This window comes from Charadrius vociferus, unplaced genomic scaffold (genome assembly GCF_000708025.1).
Source record: "Charadrius vociferus isolate BGI_N301 unplaced genomic scaffold, ASM70802v2 scaffold104, whole genome shotgun sequence".
Classification (NCBI taxonomy): domain Eukaryota; kingdom Metazoa; phylum Chordata; class Aves; order Charadriiformes; family Charadriidae; genus Charadrius; species Charadrius vociferus.
Window position 1 is genome coordinate 717,521 of NW_009648255.1, and position 17,468 is coordinate 734,988.

The 17,468-nt window shown below is 47.3% G+C and overlaps 2 protein-coding genes across 2 annotated transcripts in view; one reads left to right on the top strand and one right to left on the bottom strand.

The window, feature by feature from the left end:
• Nucleotides 1–737, top strand: part of MED12L (mediator complex subunit 12-like) — a 138,738-nt gene extending 138,001 nt beyond the window's left edge. The window contains 2 exon segments of the mRNA XM_009884389.1: nucleotides 150–231; nucleotides 685–737. Coding sequence (XP_009882691.1) covers nucleotides 150–231; nucleotides 685–737 — 135 coding nt within the window.
• A 3,195-nt stretch (nucleotides 738–3,932) lies between these two features.
• IGSF10 (immunoglobulin superfamily, member 10) lies at nucleotides 3,933–17,325 on the bottom strand. The gene is given in 8 exon segments (XM_009884474.1): nucleotides 3,933–4,183; nucleotides 4,186–5,834; nucleotides 6,769–7,669; nucleotides 8,333–8,453; nucleotides 10,879–12,698; nucleotides 13,389–13,779; nucleotides 15,183–15,312; nucleotides 17,180–17,325. Coding segments are annotated over 7 exon segments (5,199 nt in total). The 5' UTR covers nucleotides 15,249–15,312; nucleotides 17,180–17,325.
• Between the last annotated feature and the right edge of the window lie 143 nt (nucleotides 17,326–17,468).

Sequence of the window (17,468 nt, forward strand, 5' to 3'; positions counted from 1 at the left end):
GGCGGGGCCCGGGGGGCGTGCCGCCCTGCCGCCGGCGGGGCAGCGCGAGCTGACGCAGCGCGAGCTGAACGCTCTGAGCCTGAGCGGGACGCTCTGAGCCGGCACGTGCGCGCCGCGCGGTTCCTCCATCTTTCCTGTTTCTTTTGCAGTTCCCAAGGCAAGGCTTACAACAGACGCAGCAGCAGCAACAGACGGCGGCGCTGGTCAGGCAGCTTCAGAAGCAGCTCTCTAGTAAGTGTGCGCGTGCATAGATGTACGTAAATATACATTTGTGTATTTGCACACGGAATTTGCTTTCTGGAGGTGTTCTGCCCATTTAAGTGCTGCCGTATATACTTGTGATTAATTTACCTACTGACGGCTGGTTACCCCTCCCAGCAGTGATGTGATAGCAAAATTCTGGTGGTAGTGTCCCCCGTGGATTTCTGTTGGTCTCCAGAGAAGCCGAGGCACTGGGCTGGTGGCCCAGTCACAATCTGCTGCGTGTTTTCTCCCCTCCCTCCTACAGTCCCACCGCAGGGACAGCCCCCGGGGAAGCCTGCCCCTCTTGCGAGCATCGGGCAGCTGTGTAAGGGAGCGCACTGGCTGTCGTTCGCTAGCGCTGCGTGGAATACCGGTATTTCTCGGAGTGTCTGCAGAGTGCGGCCGTGAGGCACGAACGCTTCCCTTCGCTCTGTCGCGCAGGTAACCAGCCGCAGCAAGGAGCGAACCAGTACGGGCATCCCTCACACTTCTGAACCAGCGATGGAAGGGAGACGTCGTGTTACGTTTGCACTGAAGAACAGAACATTCGAAACTCAATGCACTAGTTATTGCTAGAAAGCAAACTTTACTTTTCTTCTCTTATTATTTCAATAATTATTTTTTGTGCTGCAGTTGATGTGAATATGTAACAAGGTGGGATTTTTGGGTTTGGGGATTTTTTTGCGTTTAATTAGATTTAAATGTATGGACTTGTGGGTCTATTTGAAGAACGTTATTGCAGATTTTATGAATTTGGTGCTTTTTAGGTCCTGTTACTTTTAAAGAGGACAAAGAATGCTGGATTTATTTATTTGTGGGAAACACTTCTTTGAGGTTTTTGTTGATTTTTTATTTTTATTTTTTGTGAAAGGACTGCACTGGACCAAACTGCTGAACTGAAAGGCACTTCCGAATTTGGCATAAGAGTTAATTTGTTCATTGAAATGTTCACCTCTTTCTTTGTTGGTAGAACAGGCATCAATTTAAATGGTGTTTATTTGACTGTAATTTTCATATGCACTTTATGAAGTTCCTTGTTTAAAGTACCAATTTCTCTTGCTCTCATTGTGGTAAGAAGGTGCTGAAGTGGGTTTATTGCTTGTATTAGAACTTCTTAAAGTTTATATTAAAAGCCACAATGTAACGTTAATAAACCTACTAGAAGTAGCAGTGTTTCATATTTGTTCTTTTTCGTATAAAGTTCACGGGTGATGAGTTCTAAAGGAGTGCATGACATCGTCAGAGGGATTGGATGGTCAAAGCGGATGTTGCTCTGCTTGCGCAGGGAAATCCCCAAAGCGCCGCAGGAGGCGAATCTCCGCGGCTCACTTGATGCCTTCAGCACAAACCTCCTTCCAGCGTCACCAAGTGAGGGGGAAAAGCCACCAAAGTCCCTCCTGCGGTTTCAGTGCTGCCGTAGCTGACACCTCTTTGTACTAGGGTCCCCAAAATGAGTTATTCCTGTCACCTGTGTCTGCTGCCCGCGCTGTATGGCAAGTGCTTCATGCGCCGGGCTTGCGCCGTGCTGGCGGGGTGACATTCAGCAGCAGAAGGCATTATGTATGAGCAGCCGAGTGCAAAACCACAAGGACATTATAAATCAAAATTACTACAGACAAATCGTTATTATTCAAACCTGTTCAAATATGTCATAATTTTGCTTGAATTAGAGTTAAAAAAGCAGAATAAATTTATTGCTATTTGATGTAATTTAGGAGTTAGTCTATATGATGATAATTTTTTTTTAAATGCATTAATTTTGAAAGTGGAACATGTGGGGCATTTAAAATGTCCTTAGGAATATTTTTTTCCCCGTTTTGTATTAACTCAGTTTGCTTACTTTACCATACAAGGAATTTGTCGATGGTCCCATAGTCAGGTGTTCCGTGGGGAGGGGAAGAGGGCACTGCGCAGCCTTCCACGGCCGGCTGGGGAAACAATGCCCACGGCGCGGAAATCTGCAGAAAAGTAAGTTCCGATTGGCTTTTACAATAGCCGGGTAAGTCTTACTTATGTAATAATTTCTGTTCAGGGTTGGTTTTTTTTAGGAGATTTGCTGTTCTATTGCAGCTACTAACCAGCGAGTCGGATGTAACGCAGCCGTTTGGGGCTACTGCTCCAGCAACGCTGTGGAAGGAGGGAATGCCCACAGCGAACCATATGTGGTTGACGTCAGGAAACGATCAAACCAGCAGAAAAGCAATCCGAGCTGAGGTTATAGTCTTAAATAAAAAAAAAATTAAAATGCCCAGGTTGACTGTGATGTGGTTAAATGAGGTAGAATCTGCATTTAGCTCTTGGCAGTGGAATACTCTCTCCCTGATGCGTGCCTGGTGTGCGCGGATCAGCTCTGCTGGGGGACCTCAGTGCAGGCGGTTCCGATGCCGCTGTGGCGTTGGCACAGAGGAGTTGCACTGCGGCCGCTCCTTGTCAGGGGTGGATCACACAGGCCCAACGGAGACGTGTTACCACTCCTGAAACGATGTAAAGAGCTGGAGGTGTTCATGAGGCAGGGGATGGGTATGCTGAACCCTTTGCGCATCCATCCACTGTAATGGATGATGGGACCGCTCTCTTGGATGGAGCCGGGCAGTCTCTGCTCCGCTCTGGCGGGACGAGGCCGTGCCGGGCACCGCCGGCTGCAGGACCAGCTGTGGGGACGGCGTGAGACACATAGGTGCTGACCTGGCAAATTTAAGGGGAAAGGCTGCATTGCGTGTATTTTCACCCCTCTGTCCTGACATTAATCTCTCTCGTAGGAAGAAAATAAGAAATTGTGCTTTAATTACTAGCTTAATCTTTTAAAGATCGATTTGACCAGTCTAATTCATGATTCGTTAGTGTAAAATGTGTAGGTAACCATCCCCTGCCATCATGAAGGCATTTTTCCCTCACATACAGAAGGTTGCTTCTTAGACCCACCTACTGAATTGAGAAATGAGAATTCTATATTTGTATGCAAATTGATGCAATTGCTTTCTAAACAGAAATTTTTAAAAAATGCTTTTGTGACAATAGGAGAATGTTACCAAGCTGGAGTGTTGCTACATGCGGTCCGTACATGTTTTCTAAACAGTGCTAGAGCTTCCTCTCATTTAAAAATGAGAACCAACATGTTCCGTACATGTCATCCCAAAGTTCTTCAAAAAAGGCTGTGTGAAACAGAGCTGTATTATTAAAAATACATCACTACTTGTTTCACCATTGAATATTTATTAAAAAAACATACTAAATATTCAAACGTATTAAGAAGGTAATCTGCATCACAATAAACTCTGCTCTTCGGTTCCCAGACACTCTTGCTCTGTGTGATCCGTGCTCGTGACAGTCGAACAAGGTGGACAATATTAAACTCATGTGAAGGAGTCTGTCCTTTACTGATCTCTAGGTACATTTCCAGGAAGCAATTTTACTTGATACTCAGTGTTTGCTGGCAGAGCAAAAGTGCCTTAAGGTTGTTTTTATTTAAGTCTGTGTGATCGCTGAAAGAACCAATGCTAGATAATAATGCAAGATCTAATTTTCCCCGAGCCCTTCCTCTCTGTTTTCGCAGGGTCACTGCAGACTGAATACTGAACGTGTATTTAGGCACTTACATGCCTATGGCTGCTTTTGATTACACTTACTCAAGAACGAACTCGGTCCAGCTGTAGACTTTGTTAACAATCATTCCTGCTGTATTTCTTACTTCAAATGACGTGAATGTACGTTACTGTGAAATCGCTGCCAAGATGGTTCTTTGCCGTGCACTTGTACGCGCCAGAATCTGAGGGTCGGGGATTCCGGATGAGTAACGTCCCGTGGGGATGAAGCAGTTCGCTCCCAGACGCTCGGCCTTGGTGACCTGTAGAGAGTACCGAGCGGTCAGGTAACTCCCAGGTAATTTCTGGTTTTGGTATTCCCAGTGCTATGCAGTGCAGCTGAACCGAGGCACGGTGTGTATGGTCCGCGGCGGTCTGTTCGTAATCCTCGGGGCGTAGGCTACAATGACGACCGGAACAGTTATAGAGGAATCTCCGGCGTTATTGTGGGCCTTACACACATAATGTCCTCTGTCGTGAACGGTGGCTTCTCGTATAACCAGAGTGCCGTTCTCCAGCAGTATGTGTTTCCCGTTGAGCTGCGGTCGATCCAGCACTCGCCCCCCCGGCAGAGTCCACGCTGTTTGGGGTTTGGGACTCCCGTCAGACAGGCAGTGCAGCGACAGCGACTCCCCGCTAACGCCCTTCACCGGCCCCGTCGGGGGAGTGAGAATATTGGGCTTCTGGCCAACCTCCAAGATGATCAGCTTTTCAATATAGCCCACTTTATTCCTGGCAGCACAGCGATACTTCCCTGCGTTGGCTCTGTCGGGACTGTAGATGGTGAGGGTACCGTTGCTACCTGTGAGAAACTGGGAACTCTTGATGCCGCTGGAAAACCATGTGCCATTAGGCAACATCCAGCTTATGTCAGGTGGAGGGTTTCCATCCACAGAACAATTCAGTGTGGTAGCTTTCCCAGGTTTTGCTATTATTTTTTCATTGAATGGATTTTTAAACACGGGCCGCCTCAGCATTTCTAGCACCTCCAGCTGCACCACCAGCATACTCTCTCCCCCGTCATTACGTGCCACACAGATAAAATCTGCCGTGTCAGAAGGCCGTATGTTCCGAATCTCAAGTGTCCCGTTTTTGTGTACGACAATCCTGCTCCCATAATAGGGAGCTGTTAGGAAAATATTATCAGGCATGATCCACATAATCTGCGGGGGAGGTGTCCCTTCTGCCCTACAGTCAATGTGTTTCTTTGAATGCCTGACTGCCGTCACCTTCATGACTGTTTTGTTCACATATAAACCATTTATGATAGGTGGTTTAGCAACAACATCCAGTTTATACAATTTTGTGTCATCACCTCCAGGATTACGAGCGACACACATGTACTCCCCGGCATCCAACAGTTTGACTTGACTGACTGACAGAGAACCATTGACGTGCAGGAGGTGTCTGTCTGTTGACGAGGAGATCATGTCGCTGGAAGGCAGCAACCAGAATATTTTTGGCTTGGGTTCTCCAACGGCTTCACAGTCCAGTAATGCCCTATCTCCAGCTGTCACCTTAACGTATGTCTTGTGATTGTGCTTTATCTGCGGGGCTGCCGTGATGACCGTGATGTGTATCTTCATTTCATCTCTTCCCAGCGTGTTCTGCGCGTAGCAGGTATAATCTCCTCCTTCTGTTACGCCAACTTTGTTGAGATACAGAGTGCCATTGTCAAAGAGGACGTATCTGTGAGACCTGCCTCCACCGTCGTCTGCCAGCATCGCGTTATTGATCACCGTCCCATCTGGCAAACTCCAGGATATTTCTGGTGTGGGTGACCCAGAGGCTTTGCAGTCCACCCTGAAATCTTTTCCGTATGGCACCAGTTTCTTGAAATACTGTTTCTGGTCAATCTTGGCTGGTTTCATTGTGATGCTAACTTTCATCAGTATCAGATCATCGCCAATTTTGTTTCTTGCGACACACAAATAGTCACCTGCATCCTTTTCAGTAACTGCCTCAATAACCAAGGATCCATTGGGGTAGACGTGGATTCGACTTCCCATTCTGTTGTGGGGGGAGAAAGAGGAAAAAGAATCATGGAACAAACCGCTGGAGATGAATACTGAGCGCTGAAGGTGACTGACAGTACTGACAGCACAATACGATACAGAAGCTCTCGCCAAAGGCACTGTGTCCACATCACCGCAGGGTTACAACCTGATGTTACGTGGCTGTGCCCGTGCTCACGGACTCCACGCAGGTACACAAAGCTGCACGATGCCACCTCTGCCTTGCTGAAAACTGTTCTGTGAACACATGAGCCTGTTGAACCTTACGTCCCTCATCCCACCAGCCCCTGCTCCTCTCCCTCCGGCTTCTCCTTGCAGATAACCCACCATACTTGCCCCCGGACGGGGGCAGCTGGCCGTGCTGCTGCGTGTTGGCCAGAACGACACTTGGCACCGAGTGATTCCTCTCTGGCTGCCTTTGCTGCAGCAGGGCACGGACCCGGATCTCCCTCAGCCCAACTGCAAGTTGTCCTGAGGCTGCCAGGAACATCCTGGGCTGGGACTGTCCCTCCCAAAGCGAAGGGGAAGTGTCACTGTGGGAGGGGGTGTGGGTGACACACAGTGTACACTTGGCAGACGACAGAAACCTCTTACTCCTGACTCCTACTTCGCAAATCTCTTGGAAATAACTTTTCCTCCTATAAATTAACTAAAATTTAGCCAAGGCATGATTAACATCAGTTTCCTTAATTCAAATACGACTTGTATCCATTTTGGTAAGACATCACCTGCTTATGACAATTGATGTGATCTGTTATTAGACGTGTAATAACGAGCCATCATCACAGATGTTTTACCACTGCTGAATACTTAAAAGTGAATTTAGTTCACAATGTATTGTTTCAGTGATGTTAACAGCCTCTTACGTGAGCACCAGAGAAGACAGTGTTTGAAGTTTCAAAGAGGTGGGGAAAAAAGAAGACTCCTACCTGTGCCACTGGTCAACAACTGCCTTGGAAGGTAACCTCCAGATGATCCTGGGCTTTGGCTCCCCAGTCGCTGTGCAGTTCAGAAGCAACTTATCCCCAAAATTCAACTGAGTCAATTCTTGAGAGGCGGTAGCTATTTTTGGAAGCGTATCTCTGTGTTGCACCACGAGGCTCACCACCCTCCGCTCCGAGCCAGTCGAGCTTGTGGCTATGCACTCGTAATTCCCGCTGTCAGAAGGGACGATGTTGCTGAGGTGGAGGGTACCGTTGGAGAACAGGAACAGCTTTGCGTTTACCAACTGCAGAGGTTTCACCACCGTGCCATCAAAGAGGACCCAGTGGACAGTGGGCTGAGGATTCCCTTTCACGGTGCAAGGGAGTTTCAGATTTTCCCCTGCCATTCCTTCAACACGTTGTCTCTTCTCTTCCAGAATAGCGGGAGGTGCCGCGATCACCTGCAGCTTTACAACCAGCGTGTCAGTGCCCGCTGGGTTTTTAGCCATGCATGTGTAGAGGCCCCTGTCATAAACGGTGACTTCCTTGATAATTAAAGTGCCGTCTGGTTCCACGTGAACTTTGCTATTTCCTGCAGAAGAGTCGGAGATGTGCGTTTCATTTGCTAGAAGCCAGGAGACGGTGGGAGGAGGCCTGCCCTCAGCCCTGCACTTCACTGCCACGGGCTTTCCGGAGTGAGCGGTGAGGAGCTGCCACCTGCCACCAGTGATGCGGGGTGGGTAGGCCACTACCGACAAGGTGACCAGGAGCCGTGCCACGCCGTGCGCGTTGGCTGCGGTGCACAGGTACTGCCCGCGGTCCTCCAGGCGCGCCCGGGCGATGGAGAGCGTGCCGTTGGCAAACACCATCCATCTGCCCACATCTCGGCCATCCCGAGCATCGGTGCCTACGGAAGGAAGGGGGCAACAGTGCGTCAGAACCTCTCGCTGCGGCTCCTTTGTACTCAGTCCCTGAAAACGCTTTCCCTATCCTGCCTACTGTGCCCAAATAACCAAGACTGTAGCGATAAGAAAGAGAGAAATAACAGTACTTTGCATATACAGTGACAAAGCTTTGAAGGATAAACAAAACTTGGTCCTCAGTAGAGACAAAGTTTGGATAAAGCAGATGGGGCTTTACATATCCAAAACCACTTTGGCATAGTTGCGTCTGGGCTTTGCGTATTCAAAAATATTTTGGCATAGCTTTAACTTCATTTGATGGTTTGTAACCACAGACAGGTTTTTCTTTTCACTTGTCTCACTGTTCTGAAATAGCAGGTAACAAACAATAAATATTGAAATCTTTTCACAATAAGCACAGAATTATAGTTAAATATAGATTGTATATTTCTTTTATTTTTAATTTCCCTAAAGAACTGTTTCAGTGGTAAGACACTCCAGCAAGTGTTCTGGGATATCTTTCTTTTTCCCTGTTTCCAAGTTCATCTTTTCAGTGATACTTCACAGTACTCCTAAATAAAGCAATATTTGAGTTTGGCACGCAAAACATCCGTCAAATTACAAGACTATAATGGAAGGTAAATTCTAGAGAGGGTTCTCAAGCTTACCTGATGATATCTTGGTCCACTGTATGCTTGGACGGGGGTTGCCAGTAGCTTCACACGGAATAAAAGCATCTGAGTTAGCTAGCACAGTAAAAGCAGCTAATTTTCCTCCAATTATTCTGGGCTTTGCAAAATGATTTCTGCTTAGAGAGTCCAAGGCTCTAGAATTGACTGCGGTAGTTTCTTGATCGTGTCTCTTTCCAGACCAGCCTCTGACAGAACTGGCCTTGTCCCCGGCCCCCGGAGGAGGGTGCGGAGTGGCGATCTGTGTCGGTGCGGTCGGCGTACTGACAGCTAACGCCGTGCCTCTCTCTGTGACCTTAGCAGAGGGCTTCTGCCAGAATTTGATTTCCCCCCCCGGCGGCGAGGGGGTTCCCGCGGTGGGTGCAGGCGGCACAAGCGCTGTTCGGGCTGGGGGTGGGGTGGGATGCTGAGCCCCGGGAGCAGAGATGTCTGCGGATGCAGCAGGGGCTCTGCCGCTTGACTCGGTTCTTGCTGGGAATGTGGGCGGTGTAACACGGTTTTCTTGGATAACTCTCTCATCCATTTTCAGGTGTGACTTTTCAGCTGCCGTTGCGGTGGCTCTGATTTGCTGCGCAGGTTGTGACGCAGCGGCTGCAGAGACTGTGGCAGGTCGGGCGCTTGTGGCGCTGAACGGCTCCGAAAGCAGCGCTGCGTCTGGGCTTGTGGCCGGGGGGCTGTGAGCCAGGCGGCCGCCGGGTGGCAAGGTGGCCAGCGGGGTGCTGCGCTGGCGTGTGGAGGCTGCGCGGTGCTGGCATTTCTGCCACCGAGACTGCGCCTGCACTCTCGGAGAGAGGTTCTGCAGCCATGAGACTCGTGGGCAGAGGTGATGAAGTAGGTGCTGTCACGACAGGCGCGGCTGTGGTCCCAGAGGGAACCCCTGCGGTGCTCTGGCCGGCAGTCACACGTTGTGAAGTAGATGTTTTAGGGGGCCTCCTCCTCCTCTGACCTCTCTTTCTTCCCACTCTGAATATTTTATTTTTGGTGACTTTGGTGTCAGTTTGAGGAGCAACCATAGGTGTAACTGTTGGTTTCACACTTGTTACATCCGTTTCTTCGGTTGCACTAGTTGCAGGATGAGAGTCAGACTGCGGTTCTGCCGTGGGAAGACGTTCTTCTGACTTACTGTTGCCATAATGACTGGGTTTGTTTAAAGACAAGAAACCACTGCTGTGATTCCCACCTGTTGAAACAGGCGTGGAGTGCAAAAGAGACATTTTGGACATAGGTAATGCTGCCGTAGTTTTAGGAAGTATGGTCGATACCTCTGTTGATAGAAACATACCTGTCTGCTGTTTTGGTAGCTTCAGAGGAAGGACATCTTTTTGTGCACCACTTCCAAAGAGATGTTCCCAAGTAATTTTTCCTCCTTGGGAATTTTTTGCTGAGGTTCTAGGCTTAATGCTGGCTGAGACTGATTCAAGGGTCAAAGATATCTTAGTGCTTATAGTATGTGTAGTGTCTGTCGTAATATGAGCTGTATGGGTTGCTGTTGTTGGTCGTCTGATACTAAAAGTTTGGACTCTATTGGTATTTGTCTGAAATGGAGGGCTGGTCTCTAATTCCCATTGACTATCTTGGGTGCCTTTTGCAATCAAAGGCATGACCGTGGCAGTAGCCTCTTGCCTTGCACCGGCTTGGTTTTTCTCTTCCCTGAGGAATGCTGTGTTTTGATGAGTACCCTCCGGGTGCTCCAATGGCATGTTCATGATGGAGGGTGAGGACAGAGGTGCTTCTGGGCTAAATGGGTTGATGGAGCTGCTTAAATTATTTAAGGTTGGTAAATTTGATACATATTTCATATTCAGTTGAACATCTGCAGCCACAGCTGTACTTCCTCTGACAGATCCTGGCCTCCCAAAACTGTGTCTGTGCTCTTTTGTACTTAGAATACGTCCTGGTCTAACAATTCGTCTCCTACCAGAAATTTTCCTTCGTCTTCCATATTGGTGCTTGGCCTGGGGCGTATGAGTTGTAACATCCTGAATAACCTGAATTTGCTGATGAGTAATGATAACTGAGTCCAGTGGTGGCTTAGGAGTTACTCGTTTCTGAGTACTATGAAAATAAGTGTGACCAAATTCAGGACTCGTTTCACTGACTGTCACCACAGATACCCGGTGATCTGTTTGGGTGGAAATCTCATCAATTGACTCAGTAAAAACATGTAGCTTGCCCACTGCGTTTTGGGAAGTTACAGACATGCTGGTGTCTGTAACATCTGTCATGGGTGTCGTAGATACAGATTTTAAATGCTGGTTATTACTTTCCCCAGAATATACCAATCTTTGCCCAGCAGGGAAGAGTGTAGGTATTCTACTTGCTCCATTTGATACAGTCGATTGTTTTATACTATTTGCTGATATTTGACTTAAATCAGACCTTTCCCATGAGTTTGTAATTGTAGGTTTCAGATATGTTTGTGTCCTTCTGCTGTCAGATGACACAGCCTGTGGGAAAGGCGAGGGCAGGGGAGTTACTGCCTCTGCACCCAGGAGGGAGGTTATCCTCGCGGGACTGTTACTCGCCGTCATCTCAAGTCCTGCAGTTATCGCGCTTTCCACTGCTCTCCCCAGAGCAGATACGGTGGCTGCCTCTGTTACTGGTATGATGAATTCTTCTTCTGGAGATACGAGATCACCAGATGTTTCCTCCTCATCCCCAGGTACTTTTGAGACCTTACGGGCTTGAATAGGTGGTTTTGTTGCAACTTCGCCTCGTTTTTCTATCAATGTTGAGTTCCTCTTTGTTTTTTCCAAAAAGGCTGCCCAGCGCTGTGGATCGACTCTCCTGGCTGAGGAAACAAACGGTCTTCTGTGTCCTCTAAACCGCCTGCTGATTTTGTCCCTGTAGTGCCGGTAAGTCATTTTCCCGTAGCTGTTCCTTTTATGGGCGCTCTGTGTGACCCCGTTCCTGGATGCTGAGGCAGCAGATTCCTGCCTAGCTGTCAAGGTAGCTGGAGGAGCTAAAGGATGTTTCTGTCTTGTGGCAGAGGCCAGCACTGCATTGCCAGAGCCATCGTCCTCTCCCCATTCTCCCGCAGCTACGTGCTTTTTCTTTGGAGTGGTTTCGTCCTTTCTAACCAGCACTTGGAAAACCAAAAGATCAACACCGTACTGGTTGGCTGCAACACATCTGAAGTAGCCACCGTCTCGCTCTGTTACCCCTTGTATTCTCAAGGTACCGTTCTCAAAAATATGTCTGTTTCTTACAGAATGATGAAGAATCACGTGCTCGGGTAACACCCAGCTAACGGCAGCATCTGGAACAGCCGTGGATGTACAGGGAAGGTAGAGTGTGCTGCCAACAAATGCAGAAAGTTTGGCTCCATTTACACCGTTGTGTTCCACATAAGGATCGACCACAGTAATTCTAAACGTGAGAGTATCTGCATCGTTGTAATTTGTGCCTATGCAGTGATAAAGCCCAGTGTCAAAAGTATCAGCTGTCCGTAACGTGAACGTGCCAGTTTTAACTACGATGATTCTTCCATCCTCACTGATGTACGGCGCTCTGACTTTGCTCCCGTCAGCCAAAATCCACTCTACTGCAGGAGCTGGTTCTCCAAGTGCTCGGCACTCCAGTTCTACGGTCCCCCCGATTAAAACAGTGCGCTCCGTTTGTGTTTTGTTGTCCCTGGAGATGATGGTCCAGTTATTTCTCGCCTGGTCTTTGTCAGCGCTGGGCAGAGTAACCTGAGCATCCGTGAAGTACTGGATGTGCAATGTGTTAAGTGTGGTTGCTGTCCTGTCTAGCTGTAATGCCACTTTGCTTTGCATCAGCCAAGATGGTTCAGCTCTCAGGTCAGTCTCTATGTTGGTAAAAAGTTCATCTGTTTCAGAGTAGATTTGTTTATATTTGTAACTAATAAAAGGCATGTTGGTTGCTAGGCCGTTCCTTTCCAGTTTTAAGGGAGAATTACTGTACAGCGCCAGTAGGCTCCAGAGCTGCTGAATATGTTCATAATCAATGCTACAGACAAGAAATGCCGAGAATGATGTTTTGAGTACTGTATTGTTGCCATCTTTGTCAAACGAGATGGGAGACATTTCTTTAGGTTTTTGGATGTTGCAAACCAAGTAACCTCGGCTTCCTGCTTGGTCAGTCATGTTCAAAACCATGGATCCGATAGGAGCTATGAAGTCCCTGGGAGAGATGGAACTCACATCCCCGTCATCTGGCACTGTGAGGTTTTTAAATTTCAGGGAGTCATGTATGGCTGGCTTAGAGCAGGTTAAAGATGCAGAAGGAATATCCACTAAACTTCTCCCTTTACGATTTTGGGGACTAGCACAAACTGGGCATTGCTGAGCACTAGAACTTCGGTCTTTTTTGCACTTCATAACTTCTGAAGGGAAGAAAAATGCAGTTAGCTTTTATGATACAATTTTTCGTATTAAAAAAGACATATAGCTACCAGCAAGTTCTTCTCTTGAATAAAATATTAACAAAGTTCATCTCAAAGTAACCTATGAGAACCAATGCATTTTCTCTGATGAAACTGCTCAAGGCATGTTGCTATTGCAGCTCAGCACGGTGTCCTTCTGTCCCGGGGTTTTACACCGGGCAAGGCGGGCTCTGCTGTGGTCCATGGCCACGGCTTTGTTCTGAGACACACAGGCTCAGGGGGTCACACTGCCGCCTGCAACCGCTACTCAGGGCAGCGACAGAGAAAGTCCTTGAGCCCCTCTCCTTATTTCTTTGACAAAGAATAGAGTACAATGTGGCCTTCACTCTTGCCAGTTACATAAAAACGAGCTTCCTTATTCCCCGTGGATTCTCCTGGTGCACAGAAGCTTTGGACTGGCCAAGGAAAACATTCCGTTCAGGAAAGCTGCACTGGGGAATGGGTTAAGACCACTAGAGTCATTTAATCCGGGACACTGAATGGTATCAATCTGTTTATTCTGATGACATGCGCCTACAAAAATCCCGTCTTCCGGTCTTTTCTGGGAGAATTAATAAATAAATAACGGACAATTATCTTTATCAGAAAGAGCAAAATGATTAAAAAGCATAAACAAAGCCTTCAGCTCACCTGGTCTCTGTTTTGCCCATTCTGCAAACCGCTGTAGACTGCAGTCACAGGACCACGGGTTTCCATGAAGGTAAATGCTCTCCAGCTCGGACAAGTAGGAAAACATTTCTTGTGGTAGTGAAGTCAACACATTGTCGGACAAATATATGTGCTTCATGAAGGATATTTTAAATATTTGGCTATAGCGCAAGGTGACAAAAGTATCTGGATGAAGCTGCTTAAGTAAATTTCCTTCCAAGTGGAGCAACCTCAGTGATGTGAGTCCATAGAAAACGTTGGGATTTACAAATTCAATTTTATTGTGGTCCATATGCAACCGTACCAAGCTTTTTAGACCATAAAAAACATCCTGATGAAGTACTCTGACCTTGTTATAACTCATTTTTAAGACCTGTTGATGGAAAAGTAAGAAGTGGATAATATTAACCCATGTTGTATTGTTATAAGACTCCTAAAAAATTTTCATTGATGGTTACATTGTGACATGAAAGTACTTCACCAGACCAGTAATGCGAGTGATAGGGAAAAAAACTTAGCAAGTGGATTTATTTCTAAATGCAACGTTAGCTGCAGGCCTACAAGGATGCTTTCTTGTTCCCGCAGTCCACCAAGGTCACGCTTCCACAGTCACATTTACAAATGCAGTGATTAAAAAATAAAATAAAGCAATGCTTATTTCTCATTCAAAAAATCCCAATTAAACCACACTTATGAAAAGGGTAAGCAGAATTTCACCATAAACTGTGGTAGTGATTTCTGTCCCAGCCAGGGTTATGACTACAAAAATGCATGCAACAGTCTATTTTGTTTGAAGTTTAACCAACAGAACTGTGAAGTGTGTTCCCGGTTTCAGGATTTGTGTCCCGTGAGATGTATAGTTGCCAAACCTCAACTCTCAGGTGCCATTTTGTTGCTGGCAGGTTAAAAATCAAATTCCTAACAATGAGATGAACAAATCTGGCGTATTGCTGAAGCACTACACGTGGTACCCGAGACACCCTTTCTGTTGTTACTTTTCCTGTTAGAATGACACTGTTACAGTCACAAATTCAAATTCTGTATTTTGAAAATTACTGACGAAAAAAGGACAAAAATCACAATAACACGCAAGTTTATCTGCCAAATACAATTCCATTAAAACTATAATTGTGTTGCCATCTTGCTGCTCGAGAAGGGAGGAAAAGCTTAGGGGACTCCATAAAGCTGATTCACTGAGCCAGTTGCAAGGAGGTAACAAGGAAGCTTTCAGGCACAGAACTGCGCTTTATGAGGGTTAATGAAACCCGAAGATGTGTATGCCCCAAAGCTTGTCTGGGATCTGCCTTTCCCTCCCACCCCCACCCCTAATCCTCTAAAACCAGCAGCTGAGCCAGTACCCGGGTTTCTGTCCGAGCAGTTCAGGTCTCTCATGTTCTCGGTCCACCACAGCTACAACATTATTACTTCTCGACAGCAGTTAGGAACAGCTTCAGGTGCAATCTTTCTCTCTCGTGCCAAAGAGGGTTTCAACTGCAGTTGCCCATTAAGCTGTTGCTGACAGATATCTGCCAATATGCTCATCGTGCTCTTTGAACTGAACCTGAACGCCCACTTGGGAAAGAAAAAAATTTCCCATTAGGACACTGGATCTTGAAGGCCCTCGTCTTTCACATGGACACAATAGGAAACAGGAAACCAACATGCTACAGACCGCTCGTCTGCTTCCATTTATCAGCATTTCTGCAGATTGTTTAAAAGGCATAACAAAAATTAAGATTAGGTCATCTCCTAGTTAAGATGTCATTCAATTCTTACCTGTAATGAATATAAATCACTGAACACGTTATCAGGGATTGTGTTTATCTCATTGCTGTGCAGCATCAGTAACTCCAGTTTCTCCAGGCCAGAAAAATCTCTCTCCGTCAGTCTAAGCAAGCTGTTGTAACTGCAACACACATTTCAGCCCAGACCTGGGCTCAGTCAGATGGCTAAACTTCACAAGTTTTAAAACAAACAAACCAAACCAAAACAAAAGAACAAGTCTTTGGAAATGCATGAAGGTAGATAACACTTCTGGGTGCTAAGATGAAATGTTAAGTCATTCCTTCATGTTAGCACAAGATTTGGTAACTGTTCCAGGGCAGCTTTCTGAAGACTGTCTTCACAATGGATAGGGAAAATAACTGCAAAAATGTGCAGACAAGAATGGCAGTTTTGGGCTTCACTGCAGAAGAGCAAGGAGCTCCTGTAACGGTAGAGGTTGGTGATACATTGACGCCTCTTTCAATTGAGGGCTTTCCCGGCACTGCAGCATCACAGAGAGGACCACGAACCAGAGCGACCTTCTCTGCTGTCTGCTCAGAACCAGGTAACACCAAGGGCACTGGGGTGGGACCTTCCTCTTGGACCTGGATGACGAGGGCTGTGCCTGGGGTTCTGCAGAGTGTCCTGCAGTCCCTCCCTGGTCCCTGGCTGGACTGTGCCATCCGCCCTTTTCAGTTGTGCATCTTGAGTTTTATTTCCACTCCACAGGTGTTCAATGGCACACACTACTCGTTAATGCAGACCTGGCCTCAGCCTCCCCTGATGCCCATGAGCACGAGTACAGTATGGATAGTCTACGCTGGCTTTAAATGGGGAGCCAAAAATGAAACACAAAGCCCTTTGAGTGAGGACTGCACTGCTATAGGAGGTTTGACCATCGGTCGTGTCCAAGTCCAGCCAGCGTGAGTATTGACGGTGCTACACTATCCCAGAATTAGCTGGCACTGTGTAAGCCTCCCAGATGCCGAGTACCTGCTCTGTGATGCCTTTGACTTTGTGACTGCTATCGCACTTGGTGACCTGGTTGGCTAACGCAGGGACTCTGCTCATGCTGCGGTCACACCTCCTATGCCCAGTGGTGACAAGTAAGTTGCATCGATTCACCAGCCAGATGGATGTCTCACACCTCAGATAACCCACAGTCCTCTAAAGCTGCTGGTACTTAATTGTGAGACTTCACATAGGGCACTTCTGGGCAACACTGACAAAATCAGTGGAAGGCAGGGGCAGACGGGGGTCAGCAGCTGGGATGTGGTAAGTTGCCTGGAAGCCGAGGGTAGATGAGGGGCAGACTTCAATGAAAATGTCCTTTTATATTCTCTGCACACGCATATGGACAACTCAGCAGTTATGTGTATCAAAAGCGCTACAAGGATCAGTCGAATATTGCTGATTGGTCTCGTCATTTGATTGTATGACATTGATTGAATTGCTGGAAACAGCATTAAGGGGTCAGCTGAGGATGGGTATAGTTCCTTTAACCACTCACAAAACAGAACCATTTTGGAGGCTGAAATATTCAAACGGGTTATTTCCCATAAACTTGATAGCACTGTGTGACATCTCAAAGTCACATCAAAGTCTCTGAAGCTTTTAATACACATACTAATGTTCCAGCCCACTGGCTGAGCTCTGAACTATCTTTTCCCAGAAAGAATGCTCTCTATTTCAGACTCTTTCTGAGTGTCATGTTACAGATGCAAAATGTTTGGGTAATATAAAAGAATTCATTGAAGTTCAAAACTTTTTTAAGTTCTTGCATGCCCTGTGATACATCCCCAAAATTTCCACTTAGTGTCGGAGGTCTTAGGCTTTGCTCGCTGTGACTGCGAGCATCCCGAACGCTGCAGAACGTGCAGCTCTTAAGGTTTATTTATTGCTTTGGTTAATTTTTAGCCCTGAATCTGGAAACTCTTAATTATTGCTTTGCAAAGTGTTGAAAGGTAACTGGACAGAGTACTTGAAATCTCGACGTCGAACATACATACCCCAGATTGATGCGCTCCACGTTTGGGGGGATGTGCGGTGGGACGGCTGTGAAGTACCGGAACGTGCAGTGCACCTCGGTGGGGACGTAGCAGGCGCAGAGCCTGGGACAGGCGACGGTGCCGCGGAGGGCGAGGCAGAGGGCGAGGAGGGTCCCCAGGCACCAGGGCCTGCCGCCGCCTGGGGCCTTCATCCTGCAGGGGAACGCTGCGCCGCCACCCTTCGCTGCAAGAGCCCACGAACAGATGCCTGCAGGGAAAACAAACAGCACAAGCATTTACCGTGCGTTCG